Raw genomic sequence first — 15,201 nt, 5'->3', positions numbered from 1 at the left:
CTTGGGACCGAGGCCATGCTGGATTTCAGATCTTGCTGGGTCTTAGGTCGGGCCATGGACAGGTCGGGTCAAGCTGGGTTGGGCGGGATCAAGGGTCGTTTGGTGTGCAGGAATAGACCAGCATACAAACAGCAAAGGGGATAACTAGTCCAGTCCCACACTGCGCCTATGCAGCACTGTCACCAAATTGTCTAGGTAAGGTTTTATTTTACGCAATTAAACTTGATGCATGGCACACTCTAAAAAAATTTTTCAGACAACTCCGGTTTTTGAATAGCTGGATTTGCAACCTTGTACTCTATAGCAGGGCGTTTAGAAAATCACATTACAATCAGGCAGAGTCAACATGGTTTTGTGAAAGGGAAATCATGTTTGACAAATTTATTAGAGTTCTTTGAGGATGTGACAAGCAGAGTAGATAAAAAGAAACCAGCAGGTGTAGCATATTTGGATTTCTAAAAGGCATTTGATAAGGTGCCACATAAAAGGTTGCTGCACAAGATAAGAGCTCATGGTGTTGGGGTGATATATTAGCGTGGATAGAGGATTGGTTAACTAACAAGAAACAGAGAATCGGGATATTTGGGGCGTTTTCAGTTTGGCAAACTAACTGGTGGAGTGCCAATGGGATCAGTGCTGGAGCGTTAACTATTTACGATCTGTATTAATGACTTGGATGAAGGGATAGACTGTATTGTAGCCAAGTTTGCTAATAGGTAGCAAGTTGTGAGGAGGACGCAAAGAGGTATAGATAGGTTAAGTGAGTGGGCAAAAAAAGTGGTAGATGGAGTATGATGTGGCAAAATGTGAAGTAGTCCACTCACAGGAAGAATAGCAAAACAGAATATTTTTCCAATGGGAAGAGACAGCAAAATGCTGCAACACAGAGGGACCTGACTGTCCTTGTACATCAACCACAAAAAGTCAGCATGCAGGTACAGCATGTAATTAGGACGGCAAGTGGAACATTGTTCTTTGTTGCAAGGGGTGCAGAGTATAAAAGTAGGGGAGTCTTGCTGAAGCTGTATGGCATTGGTGAGACCGCACATGGAGTACTGTGTACAGTTTTGGTCTCCTTACTTAAGGAGGGATGTACTTGCATTGGAAACAGTTCAGAGAAGATTCACTAGACTGATTCCTGGGTTAAAGGGATTGTCTATGAGGAAAGCTTACCAGGTTATACTCATTGAAGTTGAGAAGAATGAGAGGTGATCTTATTCAAACACATTGGATTCTGAGGAGGGCTTGACAGGGCAAATGCTGAGAGGATGTCTCCCCTCATAGGGGAAATGAGAACTGGTGGGGACACAGTTTCAAAATGAGGGGTTTCCCATTTAGGACAGATGAGGAATTTCTTGTATGCTTATTAGTCTTTGGAATTCGCTTCCACAGAGAGCAGTGGAGGTCAGGTCTGAATTAGAGACTGACCTTTGATTGACAAGGGAATTAAGGTTATGGGAGGACAGGCAGGAAAGTGGAGTTAAGGCCACAATCAGATCAGCCACGTGGCAGAACAGGCTAGATGTACAGGCTAGATGTGCTGAATGGCCTTCTCTTTCTTCCCATCTTCTTATGATTTTGTGCAAATAGAGAAGTGATCTTGCCACCTAAATTAACAATGCATTGCCACACATAGTCACATGCTGCGCTTTGGAATCATCACCCAAAGACATGGGATCAACACGTTGACATCCAGCTGTACCTCACCATCACCTGTATTCCACAGCTTCTGTGTTGTAAGGCCACTGGGGTGGGGGTGGGGATTTTGTGGGGCCTGCAAGAGTGGGAAATGTGGTGGGTGGGATGACTCAATTAGGCGAGAGATGAAATTTTACTCTCCTGACAGTGGATTCAAATTTGGAGATTAAGCCAGTGGCATGTTTGTGCTGTGTTGAGCCTCACACCATTCTGTGGTGGTTTCCTACTTGCAATACATTTGCATGCTATCAATATTCATTATATTAAAACTGTTTCTAATTACGTCCTACCTTCATGATAAGTCATCGGCTCACTAGAATCTCGGTGGCACTGGTTCACATTCATTTTAAAGATGGCGTGCAACAGTTGGCTTTGTGCCTGAGGTCAGCGGTTTTTCTTGTTGAACACTGCGGCACAAGGTGGGGGGAGCAGGAGACTGGCAGCTCGCAGGGAGGCTTGGGACTGGCACGGGTGAGTTGGTGGTGTGGGCGGGGCATTGTGGAGTGGGGTCGGGGCGTGGAGGAGGGATCTAAGGGAGGACGGAGGGTTGGGTGCGGGGAATGGAGGAGTGAAATGAGAAGGGTCTGGCATTCTGGGGGTGGTGGAAACAGTCAGTCAGTGTAAGAAAATGGGGGCCTAAAGGGCAGTGTTTGCACTGTCCACATGTGGTCCACTTTAGGGTGTTGGCTGGCAGAGTCGTTACAGGGCTTTGAATTCATATCCAACATTTCAGTTATCCCCGCTGAGAGTGATCTCAGACAGCGCATAGAAGGGAGCTGCAAATTCCTCCACTTAATCATTATGAAAACTAATCCATCGTCTTTAGTTCCTCCCACAAACTGATGGGACGGGATTTCCCCTTGGTCGGGCGGGCCCGGGAGCAGCCGTGAAATGGGCCGTCACCTGCGATTGGGCCCCAACCGAAATTTGACCCTGGCTGGCCAATTAACGGCCAGCCCATGTGAAAGGCGGCCTGAAATGCTCAGCGCTGCCGGGGTGAGGACGGGAGGAGGGCCAGCGTGGAAGTCTGTGCACGCGCGGGCACAGAGCTGCCTCGGGGAGCTGAAAAATTGGACACTGACCAATAAGATTTTACAAATGATATAAACCTGTCCCCCCCGCATGTGACTCAGTCACATGAAGAGGGGCATTTTAAAAATGATTTTGAAATTTTGTTTTAATTACCGCTGGAAACCTCATCCAGCTCGGGGATGAGATTTCATAAAAAATCCAAAGGCCGCCTGGCCGATTCACCTGCCCGCCAACCATAGTGTTGGACGGGCAGCGAAAAATAGCGTTCAACCATTTGATCAAGGGCCTTAATGAGCCTCTTAACTGTCGGCGGGCGTGCTGCCAACTCTCGTGCGCGCCCGCCGACCGAAATATTGCATGAATGTGCAATGACGTCTGGATGCTTGCCCGATTGGGTTGGCTATGTGCCCACCCGTGGGACATAAAACCCTGCCCATGATTTCACCCCCCCCACCCCACCTCCTGGCCGCTGTCTCATGTTGAACCAAACTATTTGCAGCCTTGGCATTCTGTTTGACCCCAAGCTGAGCTCCCAACCAGAATCCACTTCATCACAACCACTGCCTTCCATCCTCTTAACTCTTTCCACCTCCACCCATGATTCATCTCATCAATTGCTGAAACCCTTTTCCACATCTTTGCCCACAGATTAGACTATTTCAATGCACTCCTGACCTGCCATTCTCCATCCCCCATAAACATAATTGCTAGCTCGTGGGGATGCTTTATGCAAAATCATGGAAAAATGAAAATCCAATCATTAGGGGAAAATTCAAATAATCAACCATCCCAAATTGTGTGTATTCTTTTTTTAATCAGAACAGTTTGATGCCTAAGATTATTTCAGTGCAGAAAGCAAGCATCAAGCTAAAAGATAAGAGACATGTGCAAGGATAATGGGAAATCCAGTGGACTAAGAGAACTAGTAAAGCAACAGGGGTTCAAATAAACCAATGAGATGCAAAGAGAATATGGGAAAAAAAAGCTTGCAAAGGATATCAAAGTTAACAAAAAGCATTTATAAATATATTGAGAGTGCGGTAAATGGAAATGTGAGCCCATTAAGTCAGATGCGTGTGAGACTATAATTGACTGAGGTAATGGCAGGCTTGTGAAATAAGTACTTTGTATCCATTTTCACAGTAGGTAAAGAGGACAAAATACTAGTCATACAAGGAAACTAAATACGAAATGGAGGAACTTTGATTTAATACTAGTAAAATATGCTGGTGGAGAAAGTAATGACACAAGATAGACAAAACGAACAGCTGGTTCCACTCTTGGGTATTAAAAGTAAGGAAATAGCAAATGTGTTCGTCATAATTTTCCCCTCTAGATTCAGGAGTTGTGCTTCTGGAGTAGAAAATTGTAAATGTCACTATTATTTAAGGAAGGAGGAAGAAACCAAGTAACTATAGACCTGTCAGTTTAACATTAGTTGTGGATATACACCAGAATCAATCATCAGAGAAAGATTGAGTGAGCATTTGACAAATATGAGCTGATGAGTATGTGTCGCGTCATGTCTGACTAATCCAGTTGAATTTTTTGAGGAATGGCGAATAGAGGAGTGCCTATGGATGTTTCTATATAGATTTCCAAAAGATATTTGATGAGATTTTACACAAGATTATTAGCAATAATGGAAGTCCACATAATTGGAGGTAACCATGTGATGTGTTGGTGATTGGTTGGGAGGTAGGAGACAGAAAAAGGATGAAGAGAACGTCCTCAGATTGGTAGGATGTGAAAAGTGCCCTTCAGGGTTCTCTACTGGGTCTTCAGCTTTTCACCAGATACATTCACATATATTTATGACTTGGATGAAGGAATAGAAAAGTGTATATCTAAGTTTGCAGATGGCACTTAGTATGGGAGATGGAAACAGGAGGTTGCAACCCTCTCCATGCTTCCAAATCTGGCATCTTGTACATCCTCAATCTTTGCTCCATTATTGGTGGCATTGCCATCAGCCATTTATTCTCTGAATTTCTCTTCCCTAAACCTCCCTGGCTTTCCAACCCTTTTAATCCTTTTAAGAGCCTCCTTAAAACCTGCCTCATTTCTGTCAACGTTTTAATATCTCCTCCTTTGACTCGGCATCAATTACTGCCAGATTGCGCTTCTGTGAAGCAGTTTGGGTCATTGGTTCTAGGTTAAAGACGCCGTTTAACTGCAAGATGTCGAGAATACAAATTCAGTGTGGAGATAAGGCTTTAGTGTGGCGATAAGTCATCGAATGGTATCCAGATTTGTGACTGAACTCCCTTTAGAGAAGCTAACAAAATTGATACTATTTTTAGTGACCTGCATCTGAATTGGTAAAAGGAGAAGAGGAAAAATAAGGAGCAGGGAAACCCTTGTCTTAGTAGCAGAGACAGTTGCAATTGAGTAAGCAGGCAAAATAAAGTGAGGTGCACATTTGAAATCCTGTTTGCCTTTTTAGCAATTGGCCTATGATAAATGTGTTGTATGATCATAAATTAAAAATGTTAATTTAGCACTCATAAAATTCTAAAAATTTGCCTAGATACTTTTCTTAATATTTTGTTTCTATTTTTAGACTTTGATCTGCAGTACTTCTGGCTATGGAGCAGATTTATTGATTACATACAGTGTGTGTTGGCTTTCACTATTGTTGCTGCATACATAACCTACCTCCTTATTGATTCTTCACTCTTTGTGGAAACGCTTGGCTTCTTCGCTGTCTTTACCGAGGCGATGCTTGGCACACCACAACTGTATCGCAATTACGAGAACAAATCAACAGAAGGCATGAGGTAAGAGGGCCCATGTAGCGCTGTAATAAGATCTTATGGAAAAAATAACTTGTATTTACCATGTCCTCAGCTAGTTCATTGCACTTTGAGGTGCCGTCACTATAGGATAAAGCAGCAGCCAGTTTCCACGTAGCAACAGCAATGAATGACAATTTCTGCTTTTAGTATAGGTTGTTGGGTGGTCAATGTTGGTGACAGGACACCAGAAGAATTCCCCGCTCCTCTTTTGCATCCACCTCACCAGCAGTCAGGGCCTCGATTTACCACCTTGTGTGGAATATGGCACTTCTAACAATGCAGCACTCCTTCAGCACTGCATTGAAGTGTTAACCTACATAATATAATTCAAGTCCTAGAGTGGGGTTTGAAGACACAATATTCACAAGTCAATGGTGTGGGTGCTACCAACAGAACAAAGCGACTTTAAAGTTTTAGGTATGACCAGAATGCAAAACAATATTTACTGCTTGACTTGGGTTTCTAATGGATTAAGTAGTGGGCAGGTCCTGTCAGATCCCAATGTCCACCATCATCTTTTTTGAGGAGTATCTCACTAACTTCTACATTTCCAAACCAATCTAATCGAGTTTTCAGCACACAAGAACAAAGATCAAAAATGAAGAAAGGTGATTTAGCTAATCAGAACCCATCGCTCTATTATCACTATGCTCTTCCATTCAATTTTATTTTTGAAATTCCCCAGTGTTTTTCTCTGTGCTATTGTGCTTTGCAAATTATTACAAATATTTGTCATTTTTTGATTTCTTTTAGATAGGGTTTTTAATGTAATTCGTTTTTACTTATTTCCATTTCTATCCTCTTTACTGGCTAACCTCAAAGTACCATTATCTTACTTATACCATTTCATAATTGGTGTACTTTAGTAGATAGCCTCTTAAATATTTTCAGTCTGGATTGTAAAGCTAGAATGTCTTTTAATATTTTCTCATAACCTGTCCTTATTTCATTCTCTGTGCTCTTTTCTGCTGAGTCAACATGTTTAGAAGCATAGAAAATTAATGCTGTGAGTAGTAGTGAACACGGTATTCATAACAGTGCATTCATGGAACAAGTTTCGCATTTGTTTCACCTCTCAACAGTGATAAACTTCGGAATGGAATTGGGTGTTAAGGCCTGAATTGACTCCATAGTGAATCAAGACTGTGGTTATATTTTGGGATTTTACATTAGATGCTACTTGGGTTCAGTGTCAGTGATGAGTTCATGGACAGACCTCATCTCCCCTATGAACCAGAGTATGCTTTTATCTGCGCAAAGTAAATTAGCAAGACCTTGAGATCAAACTATGAATTTTTGCCACTTCATTCTTACTTATTAGAATATCTCTTTGTCCTTGTTGGTTTATAGGTTGAGCTGCAGCCTGCCGGATGGTAATCCATCCATCTACCAGACAGATTTATTTAAATTAAGCTAGTAAATGTTCAGTGTAAGCAGCATATTTATGATAATTTAGCCATTTTGTTATCCTTGAAATGTCAAACCGAGACACTTCTCCTGAGCTACCTGTCAACATAAAATTGGTGCTTGAACATGATGACCTCAGACTGACTGCTAACTGGTATTGAGTCAGGCATTGATGTATCATTTAGAATCCTTTGAAGATATACTGAAACAAGAGAACCTTTTTTTTAGAACTGTATTCCTCATAGCTACTTTGAATCAACTGCCCTTTGCAGTACTCAAATGTAGGCAACACTTGTGAACCAAGCCTAGACGTCTGGTCTCTCAATCTCTCTCTTTGTCTCTGTTTTTCTTACAGTTTCACTCTGGCGCTTGCTTTTTGTTAGCATTCTCATGTTCTTTCACTCACTCACATTCTCTTCCACTTGCCCACCCCCTCGTCTCCAGTAAGTTATTAAACTGCTAAAATGAGAAATATAAAATTACTGAAGTTTAAAGTTCCTGTTGAATGCAATGTTGAGTATCAATTAGGAATGGAAGACTCCAGATGATAGTTACAAATAGTATACTCTTTGATATCTTTGTTCTGGATTCCCTTACTAGAGGAAATAATTCCTCTGTATCTACCCTATGAATTCTTTTTTTCATTTTCAACATCTCAATTGGATTACTGATGAACTTTCTAAACTAAAGGGAATACAAACAAAGCTTATGCAACTTGTCCTCATAATTTAATTATTTAAGCTCTGGGGTTCTGATGAATCTCAGCTGTACCCACTCTAGGGCCAATATACCTTCCCTCAGATTCTGTACCCAAAACTGTATTTAGTTCTCCAGATGGGGTCTAATCAAAGTTCTGTACAACTGAAGCATCACTTCCTCACTTTTTCACAATCATAAGAGATTAAGACCAACATTCCTGTAGCTTTTTTGATTGCCTTTTGTACCTTTGCATTTGCTATTTACAGACACCTAGATTCCCTTGCTCCTTCATATCCCCTAGCACCTCACGATTGAGAAAATATTCTGTTTTGGTCTTTCAGTGTTATAACCAGTGAATGAGGAAGTAGGCCAAAAAGGCAAGGAGCTAGTCCTCACTCATTAGGAGAATTGCAGCAATGCATTAACTGGGCTTAGTTTATATGTGAATACCTTGGAATTCACGAGTGACACAAAGGATGAGATGAGTGAATTATGAGGTACTTCACAATAACTAAAAATAACTCGAGCTGGGCAAATTCTAGTTATGACATTTTCACTAACTAGTCAGGACCAACTCTCCCTCCAGGTTCATCAACTGTCATGCCCAGAGCTGTTAACATAAGGTAAGGATGAGATTTACAGTCAAAAAGAATGAGACAGGTTGCAAACATAAATGTATGGAGATGTCTTTATTTTTCATGGTGAAAGACATTGAAATAGGCTGTGTTTTTAAATCCAAGTGATTGAGAGTTGACAGGCCTGACTGAAGAGACCATCAAAATACTCTCAACTGTCGAGTGATTTGACTCTTCCAGTCATAATTATTGTTTCTTGCCAAAAAAAAACTTGGCATTTCATTTAAAAAATACTTATTCATTTTAATAGATTAACAATATATCTCCCTGTTTGATTTTTTCCCCCCATAAAGTCACTGCCATTACCTGATTTTTGGGTTTACGGTTACTAAATCTTAACCTTATCAGCTGTAGTTTTGGGTCCTCGCGGTCAAGTCCACTACCACATGTAGTTCCACATGTAAGCTGCTGCTGCTGCTTTTGGTGCCTCCAATTAGACATTTTAAAGAGAGTGGCACACATTGCTGAGATGAGAACTAGACTGAGCGAAATTTATTTTCTTTCCGATTCACTGAGGGAATCTTTACCAGCAAGTTACATAACTTGGCGAGGAGTACAGAAAGTTAGAGCCCCCACCACCCCACCCCACCCCACCACCCCCACCCCACCATCCCTAGCAGTAGCCGCCAGTTTAAAGTCACACACAATGCTTTCAAGAAATAGAAACTTGAACTCTGTTGCCAACAGTAAATTTGGCAATGTACATTGTGCAAATTTGTACAATGATAATCCAGTCAACATGGATTCAGAGGAGAAGTACCTGTCTGACCAGCCTTTACTTTGCAGAAGTGTCACGACTCACTGGGGATGGTGCACTGTAGTATCAGCCCCACTGTTCCCCGAGCCGCGACAAATGTGAAAAGTTTGACCAAACCACCAGATTGCCCCAATTCTACCTGACTCTTTAATTTAGGTTAACAGAATACAAGCACGATGTTTGTAAACTTAATAAGTAAATAACTGGTTATTGAACAAACTGTTGTTAACCAGTGGCAAAAGAAAGAAATATGAACTGCTAACTTTTAACACTGTAACTTAAACTCTACACCCTTCTTAAATCCCTATACACACACATACACACAACACATAAGACACACAAATCATGGATTTTAAGGGTGGGACAAAACAGTTCAATAGCACCAATTCCAGAGTACAGGATTCGATGGGTTGATTTTGATTGATATCTTCCAAATTCCTTTCAGTTCTTGTTGATGACGTGAGGTGATCTTCCAGCACTTTCAGCATTTAGTTAACTGGTTGAGCACTTGCCTTTCAATGTCTCTAACAGTGATTTTCCCCTTTGCCTCTTGACGGGGGTTTTCAGCGAGAGCAGGTTATAGAGATATGAGAAGAAAAAGCCAGCTAGCTATTCCTGTAGGATTACTGGAATCTTGCATACATAGGAGAGAGAGCTTTTAGGTCTTTTCCCTTTCAGGCTAGGAGCTATTCAGCTGAACTGCTCTTCACACAAGCCCTGGTCACCTGGTCAGGAGCCAGTTAAAATGCTGTTGTAGGCAGCTCCCTTGGTCCAGGACTCCTTTCCGGCACCATCCCCTCTTTCATGGCATGCTCTGTCCCAGGACTGCAACATTGTATATATCTCTCATCCTGTTCAAATGGACATATCTTTCAACCTGCAGCCATTGTAATTTGAATCCACAGTCCAACAGAAATAAAAAGATATGTTCCTTACACAAGTGTCAAATCAGTTGTGAAAAGCCCTAAAACATGGTGTATCAAATCATGGGACCAATCAGCCCCTTGAGCCTGTTCTGCCATTCAATTAGACCATGGCATTCAAAAAGAATTTGGCAAAGTTCCGCTAAAAAGGCCATCTGTTAAATTGAAAGTTGTGTAAATTCAGGGCAATCTCTGGGGACAGTTAAGAAATCACCTGAAGGCCGAGAAAAACCAAGTACTTGTTAGAGGAGGTATGTCTGAGTGGGGGCTCCCGATGCTCACTATTTTTTCTAATTCACATCAGTGAGTTGAATTCAGAAACTCAAAGAACAGTTGCCACATCCTCAGTTCATCCTGAACTAGGAGGGACAGTAGAATCAGAAGAGGCAGCTTGGTTATTATGGAACGATTCAGACAATACAGTATGGAAATGAGCAGAAGAACAGCAGATGAAACATAACCTAGACAAGTGTAAAGTACTGCACATGGGTAAAAAGATGACTCAAGATAGGGAATTCAGTTAGGGACTCGCGAGTAATAAATTCAGTAGGTAGAGGGGTGGTCACTCAGTAATACAGCTCAGAAGTCAGAATGGCCAAATTCTTCTGTGAAAGGAAAATGAGTGAATTCTTCACTGACATTCTTCTGTTTTGTAGACTGCAAGTCTATACATTTCACTTTATGGTGGCTGGGTTTATTGTTCTCACTAATACAAAGGTAGTTAGCTCACGTTTGACAGTTTCCTTCTGAGGCCTAGCTAGGCAGCTGTCTTTTACGTGGCTTGCTTATCTCTTGTCCTTCAAAAGCAAGGAATATTTTGAATTAAGACTACAAATAAACACTTTCACTTAGATTATGTTCTTTGAGTAATCCAGGGTTTCTGGCCCATCCTTTTTAGTTTTCTTTAAAAGTCAAAAATCCATCAGTTGCCCCTCAGTTGAGCTTGAGACATCGAACACCTCGGTTTGAATCTGAAATGCATTCGACGTAGATGAGGCTAAACATTGTTTTAAAGATTAAAAAGGATTGTCACATTGATGGGATTGTACTACAGACAGCCTAGATCTGGAAGGGAAATGAAAGTAGAAAGCGAGTTGAGCCAAAACAATTATTTTTCGGACTGGAGGTGGCCCCCAGGGGTCGGTTTTAGAACTACTGCTCTTTTTGGTTTATGATATATTCATATCATTCCTGGACTAGGGTATAAGGAGGCATAATTTAAAGACTTGCAGATGAGACAAAACTTGCAAACAAGTATTTGCGAGGATATTGTCCATTTTAAGGAGGACTTAGACTGGTGAAACAGGCAGAAACACAAATTAAATTTGATGTAGAAAAGTGTAAAATAATGCATTTTAGGACACAAAATGAGGACTGACATTCTAAACCTAGATGATACCAGCAATGAAGGATATGACGGCATTGGAGAGAGTGCAGAAGATGTTTACAAGAATGGTGCCAGGGATGGGAAACTTCAGTTATGAAGATAGATTGGAGAATTTGGGACTGTTTTCTTTGGAGAAGAGAAGGCTGAAAGGAGATTTGAGAGATGCTCAAGATCATGAGTCTGGACAGAATAGACGGGGCGGGGAAACTTCCCACTCGTGAAAGGATCGAGAACAAGAGGGCACAGATTTAAAATAATTGGCAAAAGAAGCAAAAGCGATATGAGAGAGAGCTTTTTCACACAACGAGTGGTTAGGGTCTGGAATGCACTGCCTGGGAATATGGTGGTGGTGGCAGGTTCAATCGAGGCATTCAAGAGGGAATTAAACAATTATTTTAAAAGAAACAATCTGCAGTGTTAGAGGGAGAAGGCAGGAGAATGGCAGTAAGTAAAATGCTCATTCGGAGAGTGGTGCGGACATGATGGGCCAAATGACCGCATCATGCACTGTAAACAATTCTGTGATTCTATGAGGGACATCAGTTATGTGGAGAGACTAGGGAAGCTGGAATTGTTCTTATTAGAGCAGACATGGTTAATGGGTGATTTAATAGAGGCGCTTAAAAATATGAGGGGTTTGATAGAGTAAATATAAGAAAATTGACAAAAGAACCAGAGGGAATTTGAGGATTTTTTTTTCTCCTCGCACTGAGTTATTATCTGGATGCACTGCCTGACAGGATGGTGGAATCAAAAACAGTAACTTTCAAAAGGGTATTGGATAAGCACTTGAAAAAGAAAAATTTATGGGAAATGTTATGGGAGAAGAGTTAGTGATTCAGGCTATGTTGTGATTAAATAGTCTACTGACATTTATTGTATACACACGAAAACTAGCTACTGGGGAGAAGAGTGGAGGCTGACTGGCTTCAATAGAACAATACATCATTACAAACCCACACCTTTAATGGGGAGCACAAAGGAAAGTAATTAATTTCGATGTTTATAGCTCTTTTAAAAAATTTACAACTCCGGATGATGAGATGAACAGCAGTCTACTGTTTCCGACCAAGAATTTTAACCTCGGTCCTTTGTCTGGTCCGCCCACCACTTTCTTCAGCGGGAGGAACCTCTGGCTTTGTGTAGTGATGTGGGGGAGGGGTTCTTCTGCTGCTCCTCAGTAGGCTCGTGTATTTCCCCCAGTTTTTACAGTGGCCCTGTTTGCAGTATTTGGGGAAGGGTCACAGCCAGGCCCAAGCACTAGCAGAAATTCTGCCTCACTGTGTCTCCAGTTGTGCAGTAGTGCCATGGAATTTGTGTGCATGTGCATTCTTTGTCAGCAATTGATTGTTTGGTAATCATGGGAGTCCTTTACTATAATACTGTTGGGTTCCAGTGAGTTGAAATGAGGTCTGTTATTTTTCTGCCACCTAGCTAGATATTGTGTGGCGCTTTCTGAGTAAGCAGAAATGAACTGGGAAAATCTAGTCTAGTACAGGAACATTGACCTGGAGTTTGGTGTCAGCAGTGAAGGAAAAAGCTTCCCACAAAGTTCTAGTGCACTGTAGAGTGCAGATTTCCTCTCTTCCAGTGTCAGTTTGAATTCAGTGTTCTTCTACAAGGGAAATGTGGCCTCTTCAAATAGGACAGGCGGCAAGGAGGCTGATCAACCAATCGTGTTGCAGGATCCTCACAGATGGCAAAACAGGAAGTTAAAAGCAGAAAATATAAATTACATTTAAATCATCTTATAGAAAGAGAAATGAAGGTTGTGACTTGCTTATGGGATTAAGGATGAAACTTAAATAGAAAAACTCAAACGCTTTAAAAAGATTTATTTAAAAATCGGCAACATGAATTTTCTTCTTTTACACTTGTAAAATTAATTTTCAGGGCCAGTAAGATTGTTCACCAGTAATTATGACTTCCCATGCTATTAAAAACGAAGTTACTCCTGATTGAACAAGACTTGAATTTTTCATTGGTCTTCAGTGCGATATGGTGGATAACTATTGTCTACTATTCCCTCCTTAACCATGATCTCAGTAAAGGTTTGCCATTTATTAGCAAAATTAGCAAAATCCCAGCCATTGTTTCTTTCTTTAAATAGTGAGCCAGTGTTTCCTCAGGCAATCATTTGATCATAGAGAGCAGGCAGTTGTCTCTCGTTTCCAAGTAAATCCTTGCTATATTTGACCCTGAGCTGAGCTTCCAACCTCACATCCTCTCACCAAGACTACCAACTTCCTTGCATGATCTCAGTTCCTTTGAGTGACAGCCCAACTGCCAAAAGGCACAAGACCCACCTTCTATCTATTGTTACGACCGCAGCCGATGTTATTCACTGAGCAAGCCCAGAGGGAAACTTGTCTTACTGATCATAGCTTTTTTTGTATTTTGAAAAAGAAGGGAAAAACTACTAATCCCAAAAACATAGAATCCCAGTAACACTTTTAGGATACTAAAATTAAATGATTTATTAACAATAAAAAAAACTTAAGCACACAAGAGTTAAATTACACAGTTGAACAGTCTTACAAAACATTCCCATAAAAAAACATAGTTAAAACGCGCAAGTAAACTACTTGGCAACAGCTCCCTTAGATTTTTAACCATAAAAATCCAGTAAAATTACCCAAGGCAAAACTGCTGTCACTTTAATAAAGTATACCACACTATTTCTCACTCTCCTCCGCTCTGTAGTGAAAATCCCAGAAAGAAAGGTTCAGAAACAGACTGAAAACAAAGACTTATCTGGCTTGAAACTAGATGGCTGCTACAAATTTACAGCATTTCTCATCACAGAACTAGTGTTAGGACATTTCCCCTCAAATCAGCCAACACAACTCAACTAAATATCTTTCCTTAAATATCCTTTTCTCCTTAGATCAATAGCCCATTGTTCCAAGCACCTCTTTGAACTCACTTTTTCCAAAATATAAAAATCTTTCATGTTTTCCTATTACCCCCACTTTCGGGTCAAATAAAATTCAATAACCTTCTCTTGTTTACTTATAAAACCTTTGTCAATTATAAAAGTCCCTTGTCACTTCTAAACTCCCTTTGAAATTTAACAGCTGAAGAGTCAAGCCCTTACATATCATCTAATGCAAATTTTAAAATCCAACCTATTTACTCATTTATTCAACTTCACCATAACTTCTCATTACAAATGCATGTATCTAACACCTTTACTTTTCATATCTCTGCTCCCACGGTGTTATGGCAGGCGGATGGTAAATGCCAAGCTACCCAAATCCCAGAGGGAAACTTGAAGTAGCTGCCACAACTATTTTGCAATTTGTACTTATTTCGAGATGCTGGCTTTGAACTCAGTAAAAAGACCACCAAGTCTTATAGGTTTCTTAAAACTAAATTAAACCTTTATTAATAGAAGAAATGATCTTAAGCACGTACATAGAATATACAAATTACTACTATGAAAACTTCTAAATCCCTGAATTAATCTAAACCCCAATTACACGTCCATTAAGGCAACAGCGAAACACATAGCTTTTAAAAGATCCAGGCAAAGTAACAGACAATACTCTGAACATTCGAATTCAAAGTGAATTTTTCTCAGCTTCAGTTCCTTGTAGACAGCAGCTTGAGGCTTAGATGCTGGAGGCTTTTCACACTTGTGTTAGATCTTAGAATGCCTGCCCTTACTCACAGCCTTCCCTCCTTTATACATATTTTCCCCTTTGAATGCAAGTTCCCATTGTTACACTATGTCTTTGCACTTTATCTCTCTAATAATAAAATCTATCTTAGTACTAATTTTACCAGTAATCTTTGAGAAAAATAAACACACTGTTTCTTAAGTTTTCCTGGCTGGGTGAAACATTTCACCCCCTCTTTTGAA

General features: G+C 40.7%; 1 protein-coding gene across 2 annotated transcripts in view; it reads left to right on the top strand.

The window, feature by feature from the left end:
- slc66a2 (solute carrier family 66 member 2) overlaps nucleotides 1-15,201 on the top strand; it is a 39,442-nt gene that overhangs the window by 19,979 nt on the left and 4,262 nt on the right. For both annotated transcript variants that reach the window (XM_078539927.1, XM_078539928.1), the window contains one exon: nucleotides 5,294-5,510. In XM_078539927.1, the coding sequence (XP_078396053.1) occupies nucleotides 5,294-5,510 (217 nt within the window). The remainder of the gene's footprint in view (nucleotides 1-5,293; nucleotides 5,511-15,201) is intronic.

This window comes from Cetorhinus maximus, chromosome 4, assembly GCF_964194155.1.
Source record: "Cetorhinus maximus chromosome 4, sCetMax3.hap1.1, whole genome shotgun sequence".
In the NCBI taxonomy this organism is placed as follows: Eukaryota; Metazoa; Chordata; class Chondrichthyes; order Lamniformes; family Cetorhinidae; genus Cetorhinus; species Cetorhinus maximus.
The sequence above is the reverse complement of the archived record's forward strand: the minus strand, read 5'-3'. Positions and strand labels throughout refer to the sequence as shown.